General features: G+C 38.1%; 1 protein-coding gene across 1 annotated transcript in view; it reads right to left on the minus strand.

Annotated features, from left to right (window-relative positions):
- LOC117370822 (receptor-type tyrosine-protein phosphatase gamma-like) overlaps positions 1–19,610 on the minus strand; it is a 356,737-nt gene that overhangs the window by 48,425 nt on the left and 288,702 nt on the right. Inside the window, exons 6-7 of the mRNA XM_055221797.1 lie at positions 14,875–14,941; positions 157–314 (exon numbers count right to left, since the gene is read on the minus strand). Of these exons, the coding sequence (XP_055077772.1) occupies positions 157–314; positions 14,875–14,941 (225 nt within the window). The remainder of the gene's footprint in view (positions 1–156; positions 315–14,874; positions 14,942–19,610) is intronic.

A 19,610-nucleotide genomic window follows, 5' to 3' on the forward strand; every position in this document is an offset into this window, starting at 1 on the left:
ATGTACAATGACATTAGATTGCAGGCTAACATAATAAAGACTTGATAAATCGCCCCATGAATTGATAAAAAATATCGAATACTGTTTTCCAAATGTTACCCCAGATAAATTGTCCCCCGACCCAAACCCCACCCTTCCCTCTCACACTGTACGTACCTGTTTATAGGAGACGTAGATGGGACGACTGAAGATGATCCACTCCACCACCTTGCTGCAGGGCGGTGTGGTCAGAGAACCCGTGTAGCGGTAATAACTCCCCAGGGATGAGGGCAGCAGCTCCTTAAGCACAAACGGTTCTAAGAAGGTCTCTTTTTCTGTTGGGGAAAAAAGAGAGAGAAACACAGAGAGGGGGACTGATCAATACCGTTGTACCCACAACACACACAACCACGCATTGAGCACAGCCTCTGGAGCTCACCCAAGCGCCACACTACGGCTTTATGCTATCGATTGCATTTGCATTGTGCCTGCCTCGTTTACTGTCCTCTGTATTGACAGACGTAATTGCGGTGGACACCTATAATTATAACGGGTGCTGTTGGGTGGCATAAACAATAGAATCAGCCATGCACCTCGTGTCTCAACAGCCCAATGTTGACGCTGGAAAATTACTGGCTAACAATGTGTGCCTGGGAAAATGAAACTAAACAGCCATTAAAAAGCAGCAGTGATGTGAAACAGATGTTAGGCTCAAATAAACCCATTAGGGCCAGTTTGTGCAGAAGTGCAGGGGGGAGTGGTCAACCATAAAGTTCATAATTAAAGGTGCTGTACCCAATTTCTTAAAAAAACATAACAAGTTGAATTGTTTGCAGTGGTCCAAATGTATTGCTTACTTTCTTAATAAATATACAGTGGTCCCTCGTTTATCGCGGAGGTTACGTTCTAAAAATAACCCACAATAGGCAAAATCCGCGAAGTAGTAGTTACTTTTTACAATTATTCTATATGTTTTAAGGCTGTAAAACTCCTCACCACACACTTTATACACTTTTCTCACACAGGCATTAACATTTTCTCACTTTTCTCTCTTGTTTAAACACTCTCAAATTCAAAGCTTCATAGATTTTAAAAAGTAGGTGTGGCTTTGTGCAAAACGTCGCAAAATGTTCAACATTGTGGGTTTTGTCAGGGGCTGTATTGTAAATACAAGTACTGTATTTTCCGGAGTATAAGTCGCACCAGTCAAAAAACCATAATATTTCACATATAAATTGCATCTGAGTATAAGTCGCCCCCTGGCCAAACTATGAAAAAAGTGCGAGTTATAGTCTGGAAAATAGGGTAATTTTCACACTTTTCAGAGTCCAGAGTTTACTGTCATGGTAAAAGTGACAAACATAGCATGCTAACACATGCCACACTTCCTGTTTCACAAAGAATAAAATACTTTATAATTAGATGGAGAGAGGACACAGTGGTCTCATTTTCACCCTAAGAGCTGCTTTACAATATATCTATACTGGTGCAAAATTGACTTTATAAGCAGCTCTTGAGGTCAAAAAAGTATGTGTACTATCTACATCTAATTATAAGGAGTATTAGGAAGTACATGTTCATTTGTTATTGCGACGGCAAAACTCCGCCCTGGCGTCTGAAATTTATTTGGACCACTACAAACAATTTAAAAGGAACTAAATTAGTTTTTCACATTTTTAAAGCAGTAGTAAAAAGGTACAGCGCCTTTAATTACACATAAAAATTGGCCCTTTAAAAGCAATGAGAAAGGTGTGTCCAGGCGTTGTTGGCAAAATGTTGAGATATTGTTTTGTTTGCATGGTTTTGTTCTTTATAGTCAATTAAATTTGTATAGATTTTGTTTTATAGAGTTTGAACTGCTCAATTCTTCTTATTTCAGAGGTTTCATTCAGTAGTTAGAGCAGCAAATCAGCTATTCCTGTTTATTTCTATTTTCAACATCCCATTCTGCTGATGTGTTTATCACTTTACAATTGATTTTGTATTTTTGTAAATTGCCTGCTTTACTCACAATAATCTTAGATACAAGTAATCAATAGTTTTTTCTTTCATTTTTTTTTGCCTGTGTTAAAGCTGTGGTACCCGTTTTTAGTCTTGTAAGTGAGAGTATAAGTATGAGTTTACCAAACACAGAGCCAAGTGCATTGCTATATAACACTCTGAGGATGAGAGGGGATTGGTTGCGCAAGGGCGAAATGCCGAAAGGTTTGTGAGAACTATATGAAAAAAAGTTACAGTTGTGGGTAACAGTAACTAGTAATGAAATAACTAGCTCAAGGTTTGAAAATCTGGCATCTCAGCTAATACATTCATAGACAAATAAACAGTTCAAGCAGCAGTTTAATCAATGTAATATCTTAATTTTGTATCTTCTTGTCACCTTGGAAGGAGGGGAGAAGGAATGGGCTGGTGCATGGTTTCTTCAAAGTCATCTGATAGAAAAAAGTCACATAATCTTACTTGAAACCACAGACTATATATATATAAACGGACATAGCTAAACTCCTAGCCGCCACGTTTCAAATGGAAAGTGAGCAATGGCGCGCTCCCGGCTCCATCGACTGTCACTGAAACTGTCACCTCTCTCTCCGTAACTGCTGCTGTCAGGCTCGTTATTTTGGTGTTAAAATGTTCATATTAACCTGCTCTACATGATCCTGGTATTTTTATTTCACAATTCTGTCTATAAATCAAGATATGAACATTAATAACAAACAAATCAAACAACTTCTTTCCCTGAGGTTGCGCCCGCTAGCGTTAGAAACAAGTTTGATTGACAGCGTTGCTAAGCAGAACGGGCATTACCTTGAACAGCCTCACTTCAGATTGGTTCTTTGGTTGCTATGACACTCGTAGTCAGAATTCCAAACATGGAAGTCTACTCCAAATTCATCCTATGAGCTTCATTTCACTGGAGCCGAACGCTATGGGTGACGTCACACTCACTTAGTCCACTTCTTTATACAGTCTATTCTTGAAATCTACTAACTTTCAATTTTCATTCACTTGTCAAAGGACCTGTCTCCTATACAATATCTTGTTTAGGCTCTTGGTCACATTTACAAACTGTAGACTTATCAACATGTCCATCTTAAACTTAATGAGCCCATACAAGTCAAAAGAATCTATGTCGATAAGTTCTATTTTGCCTGATATTTTAGTCAATCCAAGAGAATGAGTTTTACTGTTCTTTATATGAGCTTCTAAAGACTCTCACAGTCATTCAACTACACACATTTTATCTGTGATCTATTTAAATACATGCTGGTGAATTATTCATGTTACAAAAGGAAGCTTCAGATCTTATAATTAGCATAACTTTAATAGAACTTTGTTTTTGGTGTTTGCCTATAAGCTCCACATTTAATTCTGTTTAAACTATTGCTGGGTTTCATGACATTCTATACGCCAATAATATTTAATACACAGCAGTTACAGCAAACACTTTACAGCGAGGAAGCACACACTCATACACCAGTGCACGCAGACACTGGATACAACGACAGTGTTCATCTGTGGGAGCTGGATTCGGTCAGAGGATTTGATCATGATGTTTATGTTGACAGTGAGATTAGTTCCGCTGCCCTTCCAATCAGAGTATGAGCACTCGACCAACTGAGATACTGCCGCCTCAAGAGCAGATGCAGTTTTCTCGTTGTAATACAAGAAGCTAACGAGACTCGTCAGGGATAGAAATCATCAGGTTAAACATTTTATGGCAAAGTAGAATGCAGTCAATAGGGTAAAGTGACTCTTGCACTCCATCTGGTACTAGGACTGCACATTTTAGAATCGGGAAACAGTGTGTCGCCATCTTTATTACAAATATAACTCAAATTACAGCAAGAACATCGCAAATAAAACTGTCCCACCTGTTCCCTAACACTCTCTGCACTGCAAGAACTTGAACATTTAATCATATTATATGTTTGTTTGCTTAGATTTTGACTAGTGTTTCTGACTGGTCTCAATATATTTCACTCTATAATCTATAATCCATGAAATTGTCCAAGATTGTTTTTACTTTTTTTCTTCCACTTCTGACTACTAACTAGTCCCCTGTGATCATTTTTTTCCTTTATTTCTTCCTCATGAACAGCCATATTTGTTTTTATATGGACGTGATATGATGCGTGTCTCTGATTGGCTAATCCACCTGTCAATCACGGCCATCTGAAAAAGGGCACCGGTGACCAGACTTACATCTTTGCAAAGTATTAAAGAAGTGTGTACTCTGGATTCAACTAAACAACAACTCAAACTCATCTAAACTTCACAAAACAAGATTAAAATTATGAATTCAGGCCATGTTAAACTCACAGACTGTACCAATTCTTTTTTAGCAGCTCAGAGATATAGTTTGAGGTATATGACATATAGCAGCAGGGGCACCATGAGTCAGGAGGTGTTAATAGAGGAGCAGTGTGGAGCTGCCAGCATCGAAAAGAACAAGTGCACAGTTCTCCATGTGGAGAGGTGTCAGGAGGCAGAGGCTCAGACCTGCCTGCTTTCAATCTAACCACACATGATGCAAAAGCAAGTGCACACTACCATACCACAGAAACTAAGGAGAGATATGGGACGAGATCTTTATTTTAAGAAGAAGACCACAGGATCTCATGAGATAAAATTACCACAAGACTGTGCACACATGAGGAAAATGATTTTTTATTAGGTACAGTTTTTGAAAAGCCGTAGTTCCCCAAAGTGCTAATAATGAAGTACAATGCCGGCAAAAATAGTAAATAAGTCAAAATTAAAAACTGAGCCATTTATTGATCACAAATTCTATCAAAGTCTTGCCTTGTTTCATAATTATGGACCCAATATTGTTTAGTCTTGTGGAAACTGTGTCTGAAAGGTAAAAGGTCATATAATGAGACATAAGGAGTTCTCTTTGTAAAAAAAAATAAATAAATAAAGTTTTTGTGTAGGCCTGCAACAAGATTCAGTTCAGTTATTATGAATATTCAGGTAAGTATACTGTAATCGTAACAACTAAAATAAAAGTAATTATGACAATTTTAATAGCAAAATCAGATGACTTCAATTATAGTCCACAAAAGTCGACTTAAATGCAAAGTGTTTTTTCATCTGTTTATGTCAAAAACTGAACTTTATCAGTCAGAATGTTTGATTACATAAAGACGCTCACATACTTGATGAAACTTAAGGGTGACAGTAGCTTAGTTGGTAGATTGTTTTTCCACTAATCTGTCCGCTCAAGTTGAATCCCACTCTCAACATAAACATCATTGGCTGAGTTCCCACAGGCGAATGCTGTCGTTGTGTCCATGGGCAAGACACTTAACCCACCTCGCCCCTAGTGTCTGTGTACACTGGTGTATAAACAGGTGAGTGGTTCCTTGATGTAAAGTGATTTGAAAGCCTTGAAGGTGGAAAAGCACTATATAAAAAAATTTGACCATTTACCATAGTGTGAATAATTACAAACAAATTGTGATATTCCTTCTCAAACCATCGTCATCTGTAATATAGATGCTAAATTACATGGTATGTGCTGAGAATGCTATTATTAAGTCAAAATGCCACAATATACATTTTGTAATGATGAAAAAAATTCTGTTTATAAATATCAAGAGGTCTTCAGTCGACATATTCTTACCGAAAATAAATTAAAGTGGCTTCTAAAGTTACGATAGACATAACTGCTTCACAAGACGACTGATAAAAATGTCTTTTCAACTACTGAAATTGCACTCCTAATGTATGAACAGTGTGCTCTATTAAACCGTGACCCTGGTGAATGCATGTTAAAGATGGGTATATATATGCAGGTGCAGGTGGGTGGATGTTGTCTTACATATGATAAAAATAAAAAATAAATAAATAAATTCAATTACTTTTCAAATTTTCTATTAACCTTTACTCTACATTACAGATGATGCCAGTATAAAAAATAAATAAATAAAATTTAAAAAAAAATTGAAAACTCATCTATGCTGGTTGCTCTTCCTTGGAGCTACTGTATATCATAAATCAATAATCTCCCCACACAAGCATTCAAAAATAGAAATAACTACATGTATAAATGATTCTCTAGTGTACAAAACCTTGCTGTTTCGAGTCTGACCTTTTAGTGAGGCCATAGCACTTTCACACATGGTTGAAAATGATTAATATGCCATATCCAGGAGCGCTATAGCAAGATATACTATACCTTTCACCAGCAAGTACAGTCTGTGCTATAACACTTTAGCACGACTCTAAATAGGGCTGACTGCTTTGAAAAAAATATCTAATTCTAATTTTTCTGACAAGCTTTGCGATAAGATTTTAAATTTATGCTTCAATAATAGGATTCAAGTTCATATTCTAAATGGGTCCAGAAAAATTGACAAAAAGACAAGACAAGAACTAACAAATACTGACGAAGAATCACATTTTAGTCACGTTTGTGCAGATCTAAACTACAGGGTTAACAGTTTTTACGCAGAATAAGACTGGACATTTTGTAGTTTGTGGAGGAAATTATGGCACTTCAAACATTCCTTTACATTTGCTAATCAATTTGCAGTTCAATTGTGATTTTGACCATCTTAAAACAGGAAAAACAAAACTATTTTGCTTAGTTTTAAACGATTTACAGTGGTCCAACGTTATTCCTCGCTTACCGTATGCATTCCGAGCACCCTAATTATTCACAGCGATGAGTTTATACGCACTTTTTTGCAACTTTCAGCGGCCCAGTGGTGCTTTACCATCACGATAATGCTAACAACAACTAGCATGCTAACCACACACTCCCTGATCATCGGATAATAAAGTGCTACAGTATACAAAGGACTTATTTTTACCTCAACAGCTACTAGTACGATCTGTTCTGAGGGCAAGATACATTTTGCTCTATAACGTGGAGAAAAGCAGGTACAGACCCTTTAATCTCACAGTCCTATCTCTTCTAAACAATGTGTTTGTGATGGTGCTAACTGTGTGCATGTTTTGCGGCGTGGGCGTTGTAGAAGTCTCTCGGGGACACGCAGGTAAAGCAGAGGTGTTCAGGAGAGTGCTTTAAAGAGAACAGAGCAGCACTCATCTATCTGCGGTGCATTAGATTGCTTCATTTACACATGAAATGAGCGGAGGTTTTTCTGCCTGGATGAGAACTTTGCATTTGTGTGGCGATAAGTGAATTTTACTGCAGCGAACAGGAGAGCCCCTCAGATGACTGTGCTAGTGTGGATTTATTAGCTATTTACTCATTTAAAAACATGTTAAGCCACAATCTGCCTTTTGTAAAAGCACTTGCAATTATTTCTATTGAGTGTGTTGACGGATCGCTCGTTTTTCAATTAAGGTTTATTTGCGGATTAAGAGAATGCTTTAACAGTTTGGGTGCTGACAGAAGCTATTGTAATGTTTGGCCGGGCTGAATAGAGTTGTCAAAAATGCTCAGATACTAATCAGCACAAAAAAAAACTAGTATTCAAAGATACTAATTTGAAGTATTAATAGTGTTAAGCAGCATTAGTGAAGAAAATCCCTAAATAGGACAAAATTGGACCTTTCATGGATTGTTTGGGAATGCTCTTGAGCTGTATTAGAACTAGTGGATGAACATGTATTAAATAAATTGCTATTACAGTTATACCTCACTATATTGCAGTTCACCTTTCGTGGCCTCGATGTTTCGTGGATTTTTTTGTGCAATTTTATGTGCTTTTTTACAACATATGAACGCGCATTGTGTTCTGCGTCCTGATTGGCTAAGGGACTGTAAACCATCGTCCATCAGTCTCCTCCGTGCCGTGTCTCCTGTACAGTACAGAATGTGTTCAGCCAAATTTACATAAATGCTGGACTGCAGTGTGACTCTGAAGTGCTGTATGTTTGCAAGTTTTCTCCCTGACAAAACCCACAATGTTGATGAAACGTTCTGCACAGTATTTCTAAAAGCTAGCATTTTTACTTACAGTATAGGAAAACGTTAATATTTTTACTTCTCACACAAATGTTTGGGCTTGAAAACAAGTCTTGATCCTTGGTTTCAGTCTATAATACTGTACTTATTTTTTTTAAATCTACGAAGGTTTGAACTTTGAGAGTGTTTAAACAAGAGAGAAATGTGAGAAAACGTTAATGCCTGTCTGAGAAAAGTCTATAAAGTCACAAAATCACATCTGTAACCGAAGAAAGCTGGTGATGAACCCTACTCTAGAAAAGTTGCATAGTGTCCCCGAAAAGCAAGAAACCCAATATATGAAAGTTTGGCTGTAAACTGGACAGTGTGTGGAGAGAGGCTAAGACTTGTGTGTGTATGTGTGTGTGTGCATGTGTGTGTGGGGAGGAGATAGTGCCCTGTCAGTGATGGCTCTGTGTATTTACACACCTGTCTGCCTGCACTGTTCTCCTGCAGCTCTCATGACACAGAACTCAAACACACTCCTTTCAGCTTGTCACATTTATTATGAGTCCATTATTTGACTACCACACACAGGGCCCAGCGCTGTATGCCTGCCAGTTTCAATTCTAACACTTTCAATTCTAAATGTGCTATATTTCTGGACTACATTAGTTTCTTTATAGCAAAAACAGTTACAGTGATGATGCTGTAAATTTGAAAACTTGCAGCCATTTCAAAAATGATATGAAAGTGGAACCACATTTGTCACGCTTACTTAACTTATATGCTTACTTGCAATTTTATGTCCCATCTATAAGTGCATCCGTGAATGTTTGAATTCCTTTAGTCTACTGCCTGTTAAAACCATCTGATTCTGCTACATCTGATTTTAACAACCAGCAGCTCTGTCCATCTGATGATCTCATTCCTTGGCAAGTTGGTTTTTAAATATAGAAAAAGCACCGCGCTGAAAGCAGAGGGCACAAAAACGAGATCAACGAGCTGCGTATCAGTGCTAACAGAAATTTTGTGTGTCTTTGCTGAGGAAAACTAAATGCAAAAAAGTTCTCGTAATGACAAAACTACAGTTACATACATTTTTCATTGACTAAAGCGATGCCTAAATGTCGATATTTTCATCAACTATAACTACTGAAATTATTTAAAAAAAACTAACTGAATGAAAGGATCGAAAGGAGATTGATTCAAGTTCAACTTTTAAATGCCAGAGCGCTAAACCAGACCATAAACAAACACAAGAAACACATCTGTATATGTCCCATGAAGTAGTGTGTTACACCCCTAGGCCTTGAGCTCTTTTTGTTGTTTTTTTTTTGTCCATTATGTTTTGTGTGTGTGTCCATTAATCTGTCTACTTTAAAACCATGACTGTGTGAGCCCTTGTCTGTGATTGGACAGTTTCCCAGCCTGGACAATCCTGGGGTCCACCTTTAGCCGCCTCCCCCATTTAAGAAGATTCGGGACACCTGTTCAGGGCTGCTGTAAAATTTGAGCTTTAGTTAACTTTACCTTTGTTTTTATTTAAACCTTGCAAGATACCATCTGCTTTAATATTTTTAGACCCCTTTTGTTTAGTTTACTCTTAACATCCTGTTCATTAAATTACTTCTTACTTTACCATTTTCCATCTTGGTTTCTTTTTTTTTACTTCCCTGTCCCCACACGAGCTGGGTCATAACACTGTAACATATAATTTATCACTTAAAATGTTATCTGATAGACTAAAACTACTACTATATAATCGACCGAATTAGCAAGGTCAACTAAACTTGCATAAAACGGACTGTTGAATTTGATTTGGTTAGCTGCGTAGTGAAGGCTATTTGAATGCCGAAATGGTCAGAATGATTCCTGTGAAACTGTATGAACTTTAAAAACATCGTGGAGAACTCACTGGGGTAGAAATAGATAACATCATGTTGTGGGACGAAGCTTTTTATACTGTCAAGAAGGAGTCAGTATAAATGAATATGCAAGATTATGTCAAATATAGGACATTCTGTACATAGGAAGTTGAAGATTTTTGACCATTCTCATCGCAAACCCCTCTCCCACACCAACCTGACACCATGGCAGAGTTGCATGCTCACATATTAGGCTGAAGTAGTTGAGACAGCTCTTGTCTGCTCCACTCTCCTCTCTTGTCACTGCACATCCTCTGCCTGCCCTCAGTGCACCCGCTCTAGACAATGCACTCCTCTCTCTGCCGCAAGTGGCTTTCACAACTCTTTTATGCAAATGCAACTCGGGCTTTTTAGCAGACCGACTATGGAGAGATGAAGGCAGTCGTTGGGTATTTGTTCCACTGAAGTATCATGTAAAATGCAACAAGGCATTAGGCACAAAGAGAAGAGTCTGACCTGAGGTAGCAACTAGACAGGAGATCGGTGTGAACAATGTACCCGCCCGCTGCTCTGTTCAATGGCAGCGGTGAAGACAGAGCAAATTAGCCCAGCACCTCCACAGTGGGTGCCTCTTGTCCAGCTCGACTGCACCAGACTCATCTTTGTGGGCCATAAATTATGCAACCATACCAGCTTATCCAGACAGCTGAGCAGGAGATAAAGTGCAAGGCGTACTATCAAATTTTTATTTGCGTTGAAAATTCACTCTGTTGTTGAAAGCCAACATGACTTTGGAGTGAATGTTTTGATCATCAGGTTCCCATGATGTGAATTCTTTATTTTTAGGACAGATGCGGGTTAAATTAGGTTGGGTTAAGGTCAGGGCCAGCCCAGTCTATAAGCAGACTAAGGAGCTGCTTAGGGCCCCGAGACCACCAGAGGGTCCCCAAGAGCCCATACATTTAAAGTGAAAATAATATATCAAGTCTTATTGAGTGCAGGGTTTGTGTTTACAGCAGCTTAAATATCCTTCTAAAACAATTGTATTTGTTTTATATCTATAGTAGCAAAATATCTACTGCTTTTGAGTCGGGCAGAGGTGAGGGCAGCTATGTGTTTACACTGGTGCAAGGACACTTCATAATGACGTAAGCTCACTGTCGCCAACTGGAACACATTAAAATCCACCAGAAACGAAGAAAAAATGTCTAGAATTTTTAAAAATCTTGACCCCCCCTTAAATGTTTGTCTACTGTTCTTGTGACTATAGTCGTTGTGACACTCTGGATGTTTTCAGTCTGATGTTGGTCTTATAAATACAATTGGTCAAGGTGATGAGAGCAGAGTCATAATGTTGTCAAATGTGAATCACCAATAGCTGAGGCATCGGCTGTCGGGGGGCCCCAGAGACAAATTCAGCTTAGGGCCTCCTGAAAGCTATGGCCGGCCCTGGTTAGGTTTTATTTTAAAATTAGGAAAATAGTGACTAAGATTTGAGTTTCTGTACCTGATTTTTCTCCATGTATGTGAGTCTTGCATATATATTATATAAGCAGCTCTTGAGCTCAAAATAAGTTCACCGTGTACTGTCTAAAGATTTTATTGTCCAAGAATCAGAAGGTGTGCACTTACTATGCTATTTGCTGTAAGCATCACCGTGACGTAAACTCTACTTTGGCTTCTGAAAGTTGTGAAAAAGCTCTTATAAACTCATTGCGGTGAATAATTAGGATGCTCTGAATGCGTATAGGGTAAGTGCTTTGGAACACTGCAACACTTAAAATGAATTATTACAGCGCTTCAGTCTCCTGGAAATGAATGTAAGTCACTGTGATGTCCCCAAAAAGCATGGAAACGAGACTTTGGATGTAAACTGGACAGTGTGTGGAGGATAGGATTTGTGTGTGTGTGAGTGTGTGAGTGTGTGTGAGTAGCAAACAGTGCCCTGTCAGTGATGGCTCTCTGTATTTACACACCTGTCTGCCCGCACTGTTCCTCTTCAGCTCTCATGACACAGAACTCAAACACACTCCTTTCAGCTTGTCACATTTATCACGAGTCCATTATAAGATGTTTTATCAAACTTTTATCCGTGTGTAAAATTCACTCTGTTGTTGAAAGCCACCATTGGAGATCAAGACAGAACAAGCTTTGGGGTGAATATTTTGATCATGGCGTGAATGCAGTTCAGGTCAGCGTGCGCCAAACACACAATCATTTTAGTTAGAAATATGAAAACAGTATGTGAAGGGTGTTAATGTGTTAATGCATAGAAAAAAGGGGTCCCCAAAGTGCTCATTTATGTGCTGAGTTTATGAGAGGAGCTGAATAATGAAGGAGCAGGGAGTTTGTGATGAGAACAATCAAAGCGCGAGTAGCCTCCAGTCAAGGCTCCATAAAACATGAGTGTGTGTATTTGTGGCCTTCCTACTGCAGTACATGCACGCTGGAGATGTAGATGGGCTTTGTAGTGGAGAACATTGGTTTAATTAATAAAAAAAACTTAAAAATTCTCCAGAAATACGCCGTGTTATCTTTTTTCCCTTGTAAGCAGCTGTATTTGTTTTGATTTGGATGGGCCATGTGTGTCCCTGATTGGCTAAACCATTACCACCAAGTATTGAGGTTAGACATTTGTGCATCATGAGTTTTGATGTTTCATTCAAAAACATTGAATCTCAAATAGTTACACAGGCCTCTGCACTCTATCTCAAATTATGACATCATCAACTTGCGGTGAATGCAAACTATTGTCCTGCGTTTTTAGGTGACATTGTGCTCGTAACATATCAGCTCCTGCCTCATGTCCCTGCTTACTGCCAGTACTTCTTACAGTTGTGCTACTTGCTGCTGTAAAATGTTGCAATGATGAGGCACTATATGGAGAGAAAGTATCATTCGAGATTCAGGCTCCGTAAGGTAATGACATTCGGACTGATGTAGTTGTGGGGCAAGCGAGAAACAGCTTTGCAGTTTTGAACCACAAGTCCATGAAACTGTTTTGTTTAGCAATAACCTGCCTCGTGTCAGTTTGATATGTGTAGCACTCTGAATTGAGCTCTATGTAAAACAAATACTCAAAGCTGATTGGTTGAAGAGTCACAACAGCACAACAGGCTAAAAAAGTCAAACTTTTGCCACATCTAGTTGAGACAAAAGCACAGACGTCTTCCCTGTCCACACATGAAGCATGCCAAGATGGATTCCCTTGAGTTTGTGAATGGATATTGCAGGAATCCATCTTGCTGCATAAGGTTAGGAAGCAGTTTTTAGACCAATATTGAAGGATGCAATGAACAAAGTCACAACTACATTTCAGATAACAGCTTCATTTATCTTCATCTTTAATTAGCACTAGCATTATCCCCTCTAAGCACTCACCCCAAAACTAAGAAGCATTTGAGTCCAAAGTTTGAAGTATCTAAGATAAATTTTGTCATTTCCACAACCTGAATTAATTCAATGTAACATTCAATAAGTTGTAGTTATAGTTACTGGGAAATAAAAAAATAAATCAATGAATTGAATCGTGTAAACAGAAGGTGAAGGCTCTAGGCGAAGAAGCTGTTATAGACCACAGCATACAGTGCTTCTTTTCCAGAGAAGGATGAATGAACCTGAATGTTTAGTTTAGTTTATTTATTAGTTTATTTGAAGGGACAGTGTGCAAAAAAACCTTAATAGATGCTTTGCACCAGATTATAGCCGAAGCTAGTTTCTGTCTGTAGTCCCTGAACAGGTGAAAAATACAATACAATATAAAATATAAGCAATATAATACAATACAATATAAAATGTGAGCAATATAACACAGGAACAATATACAAATATACAGTAAAGTAAATATAAGTTAAAAGTGCAATGTGTGATGTAATGTAATGTAATATAATGTAGTGTAATGTTATGTAATGTAGTGTAATGTAATGTTATGTAATGTAATGTAGTAACACTATAGGTTGGTAATCTGGGGGCCATCAGATGATACCCAATGTAGGGAGAAGGTTGTTTTGCTCTGACTGAACTAGAGCACCAGGTTTTATCTTCAGCTTAAAGAAAATCAATAGCAAAGAACAGAAATAATGAGGGAGAAAGTGTAGGATGTGTCTGCTCAATGTATCATGTTCAGTGCAATCTTCTATCCAGTATGTTTTAGCTTTTACAAAGAAAATGTACTTATAACACCTTAAAGGGGACAGATTACGTAACATCAACCGTTATGGGCTTTTTACCTTATTATACCGATAGCCACCAAGTTCCAAATAGGAAGTGAACATGGGTGCACTTCCAGCTCCATCAACTCTGGCCCCAATTCACTTTACACTGAAAAAGTGTCATTCCTCTCTGTGTAACTGCTGCTATCAGGCGTATTTTGTCCTTAAAATGTCTGTATTAGCCCGTTCTACATGATCTTGGTGTTTTTATTTTGCTATTTTGTCCGTAAATCAAGATATGAACATTAATAACATGCAAATCAGGTGCCTTCTTTCTCCGAGGTCCCTCCCACTAACATTAGCAACACCCTCACTCCAGATTGGCTTTTTGGTTGCTGTGATACTTGCGGTCTGAATTTGCCGCTATAATTACAAGCCTCCATGAGCTAGATTTGGCTAGAGCCGAACGCCATGGGTGAAGTCACACTCACTTAGTTCACTTCTTTGTAGAGTCTATGGTTTTCATCAAACTGCTATTTCCGCCCATTGCTCTATACCTACTTGCAATCATTAAAAACAAATCTGACGGGTAATACACACAGGGTTAACAAATAACATTTTTTTCAACAATAAAAACATGTAAATTAAAATCAGCTACTGTCGTTAGGGAAATGGCACTCTGAAGAGGCAGCACATCTCTACAATTATAAAAAGGAAGTTAGTGAACCTGTTTCTGTTACTAAGCCGTTGCAGATCAATAATGCAGTTTACAGTGAACAAAATGCAAATGAATGAATGTTACAGTTTAATTCTAATCGCCCACAAAAATGCATATGTTTGTTTTATGAAATAGATGTTACTTAAATTGACCTAAATCTCGATTCACTAAAGTAATTAATCGTACTAGTTTCTCATTGTGTTGGGGGACTTCCAGTAAATGATAAACAGAGGCCAGCAGTTCTGATTTTGTCTAAAGTTGGTCAAAAGCAGGAGATGAAAAGGTAGGAAGACTTACCATGATGCACCACTCCCTTAAGTCCATGGATGATGGGTTCCACAGCCGGGTTATCCTTGGCTCCAACCTGAGGACACATAATATCTGTAAGCTTTGCATTTCAGACACCCCTGACACAAGAGTTATCCAAACTTTTCGAAATGCAAGTAAACTGGATTAGGCCAGTTATCCGGTTTTCCTGACATGCATCTGAGTCTTCTTAAAGGGCCAATATTACACTACTTTCTAATCTGTTATAATGTTGTTTCCTCATCAAAAAGTTACCTGGAGTTTTGTTTCATTCACACATGTTTAGAACACAAATGCTGCATATTCTTCTCTCAAATGGAAAACACTCTGGAAGATTTCAGTTCTGGAATTGCCAAACTCTACTGAACTAAAGGTAAAATGCAACTGTTAACTTGAAAACTACCACTACACAACATCACAATGTAGAACAAAGCATTTTGAGCTTTGGCGATGTACACAGATTTATAATAAAGGATTACTCAAACATGTGTGAATAAAACAAAACACAACTCTGGTTGTGTTTTTGATAAGGTAACAACAATACAACATGGCTTAATTACTAGAACAGAACTTCTAACCTTCACGTCAACCAGGGACCTGCTGGACTCGATATTCTCCAGGCTGAATTTATACACAACCCATTAAAGTGAAAGTAGCCTGTGTGACTCAGTATTGTGGTGACATAGCTGCTGGTCCCCCGCCTGACTTTATGAAGGTCTTGGGATTCGATTCTTGGACTACGTGAGGTCTTTTGTGTGTAATTTGTTTGTTTCCTCTGAGTTTTCCTCTGAGTGCTTCACTAAAAACATCTACAACAGTGGAGGACAAGACTCCTTTGCAAAGGGGGTTTGTGAATCACAGTGGGTATTTTTTTAATTAAAAGGTCAAAAAGTAAACAAACAACAGACCATCCACTATATCAATATTAGACAAGTATTTGCTGCCCATGCGATACACAGTGATGGGGGAGAATATTTTGAAAATGTATTTACTTTAACAATTTATGTACTGATTGGGCCATGTAACATATTACATTATATTGTTGAATCAGAGTACTGTATTCTGAATACTTGGAGTACTTTCACCTTGAGCTGCATTATGTTACAGTGTAAAGAACGCGACCTTGATTTCTAACAACTTTAGGTTTGTTGAGTCGTTTGTCATGTATTTATTGAAAGGCTCTGTAAGGCAAGGCAAGTTTATTTTGTATAGCACGATTCATACACAAGGTAATTCAAAGTGCTTTACAGAATAAAATCACAATGCAACAAATTGAAAGATAAATAATCACAAATAATTATCATAAAATTTACATTAAAGGAGAAAAATGCAGAATAAACACCTTTCAGTCGTATGCACAGCTAAACAGAACTGTTTTGGTCCTAGATTTAAACTTGGTCAAAGTAGAGGCCTGTCTCATATCTTCAGGAAGATTGTTCCAAGTTTTAGCTGCATAAAACTGAAATGCTGATTCTCCATGTTTAGTCCTGACTCTGGGCACCAGCAGGAGGCCGGTCCCTGAAGTCCTCAGAGCACTAACATGTGGGAGATTTACTTTGGACCTAGGCCATGGAGAGACTTGTTCATAAGCAGAGCTGCTTTAAAGTCTATTCTCTGAGCCACAGGAGCCACTGCAGAGACCTGAGCACAGGACTTACATTTTTGTACTTTTTGGTTCTAGTCAGGACCCGAGCAGCAGTGTTCTGAATGTACTGCGCTGTCTTAACGCTTGTTTGGAGATTGTTTGCCATTACAGTAGTCCAACCTAAGGAGACAATGTATTTCCATGTATTTGAGCAACATATGTCTTGCCCCAGTACAGACATACTGTATAAGCAGCTCTTGAGGTCAGAATAAGTCAGCTGTGTACTTCTACATCTAATTAAGAAGCATCTTATTGTCAGATAATCAGGAAGTGTTACCATGATGGCAAAGCTCCGCTCTGGCCTGTGAAAGTTGTGAAAAGTGAACAGTGAATAGAATCAAGGCAGCTTGAAATGCATAAGGCAAGTGAGGAGTAACTTTGAACCACAGCAAACCATTTAAAATGAACTAGTTCTGTTTTTGTTGTTGTTTTTTTTAAGAAAATAAAAATCAGGTACAGCTTGGTACACCACATGAGTGCCGTTTTGCACTCACCACAAGTGTGCGGTTTTCTTATTTTTCTCACTAATTATATGCAGTATGTACAACAACATAACTGAACTGAATTCTGAATACCACCTACATAACTGTACTGAAATACACTCAATTTAGTATTCGGTACATGTATTTAGTAGTTACTTCCCAATGCTGTTGACACAATCTTCAGTGTATTCATAAATTACCCCAGGTGCTCTTAAGTGTACCACCCGACTACACTCACATCGGTTGGGGGTTTGTGGAGTGACAGGCCCCAGTGGTGGGGCTCAGTAGGGGAAGGCTCTGGTGCTTTCTCAGACTAACGTTCATAACAAAAGATGCCTCTCTTCTCCTCCTCCACTCTCCCCGTGATCTCTCCGTCTCACACGCACACTTGGAGCCTCACTTTCAAAACAAGTTGTTATTGCACTTGCAGTTAATATCTTCTTGCGCTATTTGAAATGATTACCGTTGCGTGGGCGTCTGCAAAGTGACTGGAACATTGTCTCACTTTATCTTCCCTTAACCCTTTGTTCCAAGCATCTATACTTTTTCTTTATTGCACTTGGTACTCCAGGTGCGGGTTTCACAGGGTGGCAGCGAAATTTGTCCATTAGTGCTACACTTAAAGAGAGGGTATATAACTGCTAACACATATATATTCAGATCACTGTGTCATCTTTTATCGTTGCTATATTCCCCTGAAAACAACGTTATTAACACATTTTAAAAGCTTCACTTTCATTTTTCGACACTCTAAGTCTCCCTTCTCTTTGCTCTCCACTTTAAGTCACTCCTCCTTCAGAGCGCCATCACAACACAATCAGCTGCATCCCGCTAATAAAACTACAGCACATCCCGTCAGGTTTGTCGAGTTGTTGTGTACAGTTTTGTATCATGCTTTTGATATATTTATGCTTTTGATATATTTATAGAGAATTCTTGTGTGGGAGCATGGATGACGTAGGCAGCTGTGGGCGGAGCATTGTACAGAATCTTACCGCTAATTGTAAGGAGGGTTTGAATAGGGCCGGGAGAGATCGCTAAATTACTCAAAGATGCAAGAAATATGATAAAAAGCTAAATACATTTTGCATAATGAACTTCATGGACACATATTGGCAGCAATGGCAGTGAAAAACGTTCCATTAATGAGCACATATGTATAACTATGTGGTGTCTGTAAACTATTGTGCAGAAATGAACAGTTAATATTTGTATTGCTCATAGGTGTGAACGTTATGACAGTGAGATAACAGATGCAGTGTCATACTTATGATCTATTCAGTATTTCATAGAAGCTTTAGTTTGTTTCCCTTATGGCTCCAAAATGAATCACAATCAAAGAAAAATAACATGTTGAATCACATCTGCCAATAATTATATAAAAAAAATTTTCTCTGCAGACAACACTACACCCCGTCTTCTGAATCTTAAGTATAAAATCTGCTAGCCCTGGTTTATCCCTCTACAAACAGTGATTCTTATTATTAATTTAGCAGTGCATATTTCAAATTTCTTTCAAATGTGCACAGTGCTGAACAAAATTCACATTTAAAAAAGATGAATTGCTCCTAATAACACTGAAAAGATGGCATGACAAAATATTTTCCCATGACTTTGTAGCCCGTGTTTTCAGTTTATAAGATTCACAATGTGTATTACAGATTATACAGTGTATCTTTATTCTTTTTATCAGACACATTCTCAAACTCAGACTTTTTTAATGGTCGAAACATTTGATAAAACGCCACTGCAACTTTTAAACATGCCTTCTTATAATGTGCAAAAGGCTTCAGCTTTTGAGTTATTTAAGTTCTGAACGTGACTTCACTCGATGCAGCAATCTGAGAAGAAAAACAAAATCAAATGTCTGAGGGCAGATTGAAAGAAATGTATTCGATGCTGAGGCCAGTGGAGTGTGCAGCACTGAATGTAAACAGCCAGCAGTGCTTATGGTGTGATTACAGTCATTTAGCCCAGTAGCAGAAGAGAATGAACTAATTGCTGCTAGATTCAAATAGCAGTCGTCACCTAGATTATGGTTAATTTCTCAATTTTGCATATGTCAGTGCAAACTGCGCAAGTATATTTTCTGTAATTGCTCCAAAACAGTTTCTTTATGGACAGTTTTTGAATACATACACCTGGAGTTTGAAATGCTAAAGGTATAGAAATGAAGTTCAGGAGGGGGTATCATGCAAAATGTACATTTCTGGGCTTTTTACTATGATATTATTGTTGTCCCTTCATCAAAAACATGCTGGAAGTGGTTTTATATGTCATCAATGCATGTTTGAGGATCTCTCCTGGGCCCTGTTTGAACTCTCCTTACGGTTAGCAGGATGACTATGTTCAAGCCCACAAGTCGATAAATTAAAATGTTTAAATATTTAACAAAGATAACTCCAGTAAACATAAAATGCAGCTAATTATGGGATGATTTTATTTGTTAAACCTACATGATCCAGTGTGAAAAAGTAACTGCCCCCCTTGTTAAATGACGAGGAAAGTGATTAGTCATATTATTGTGGAAAGCTGAGTTAAATTTCCATAGCCACACCTGATGCTGTCAGACCTTTCAAATCAAGAGATCACTTAAATAG

This window comes from Periophthalmus magnuspinnatus, chromosome 5 (assembly GCF_009829125.3).
Source record: "Periophthalmus magnuspinnatus isolate fPerMag1 chromosome 5, fPerMag1.2.pri, whole genome shotgun sequence".
Lineage (NCBI taxonomy): Eukaryota > Metazoa > Chordata > Actinopteri > Gobiiformes > Gobiidae > Periophthalmus > Periophthalmus magnuspinnatus.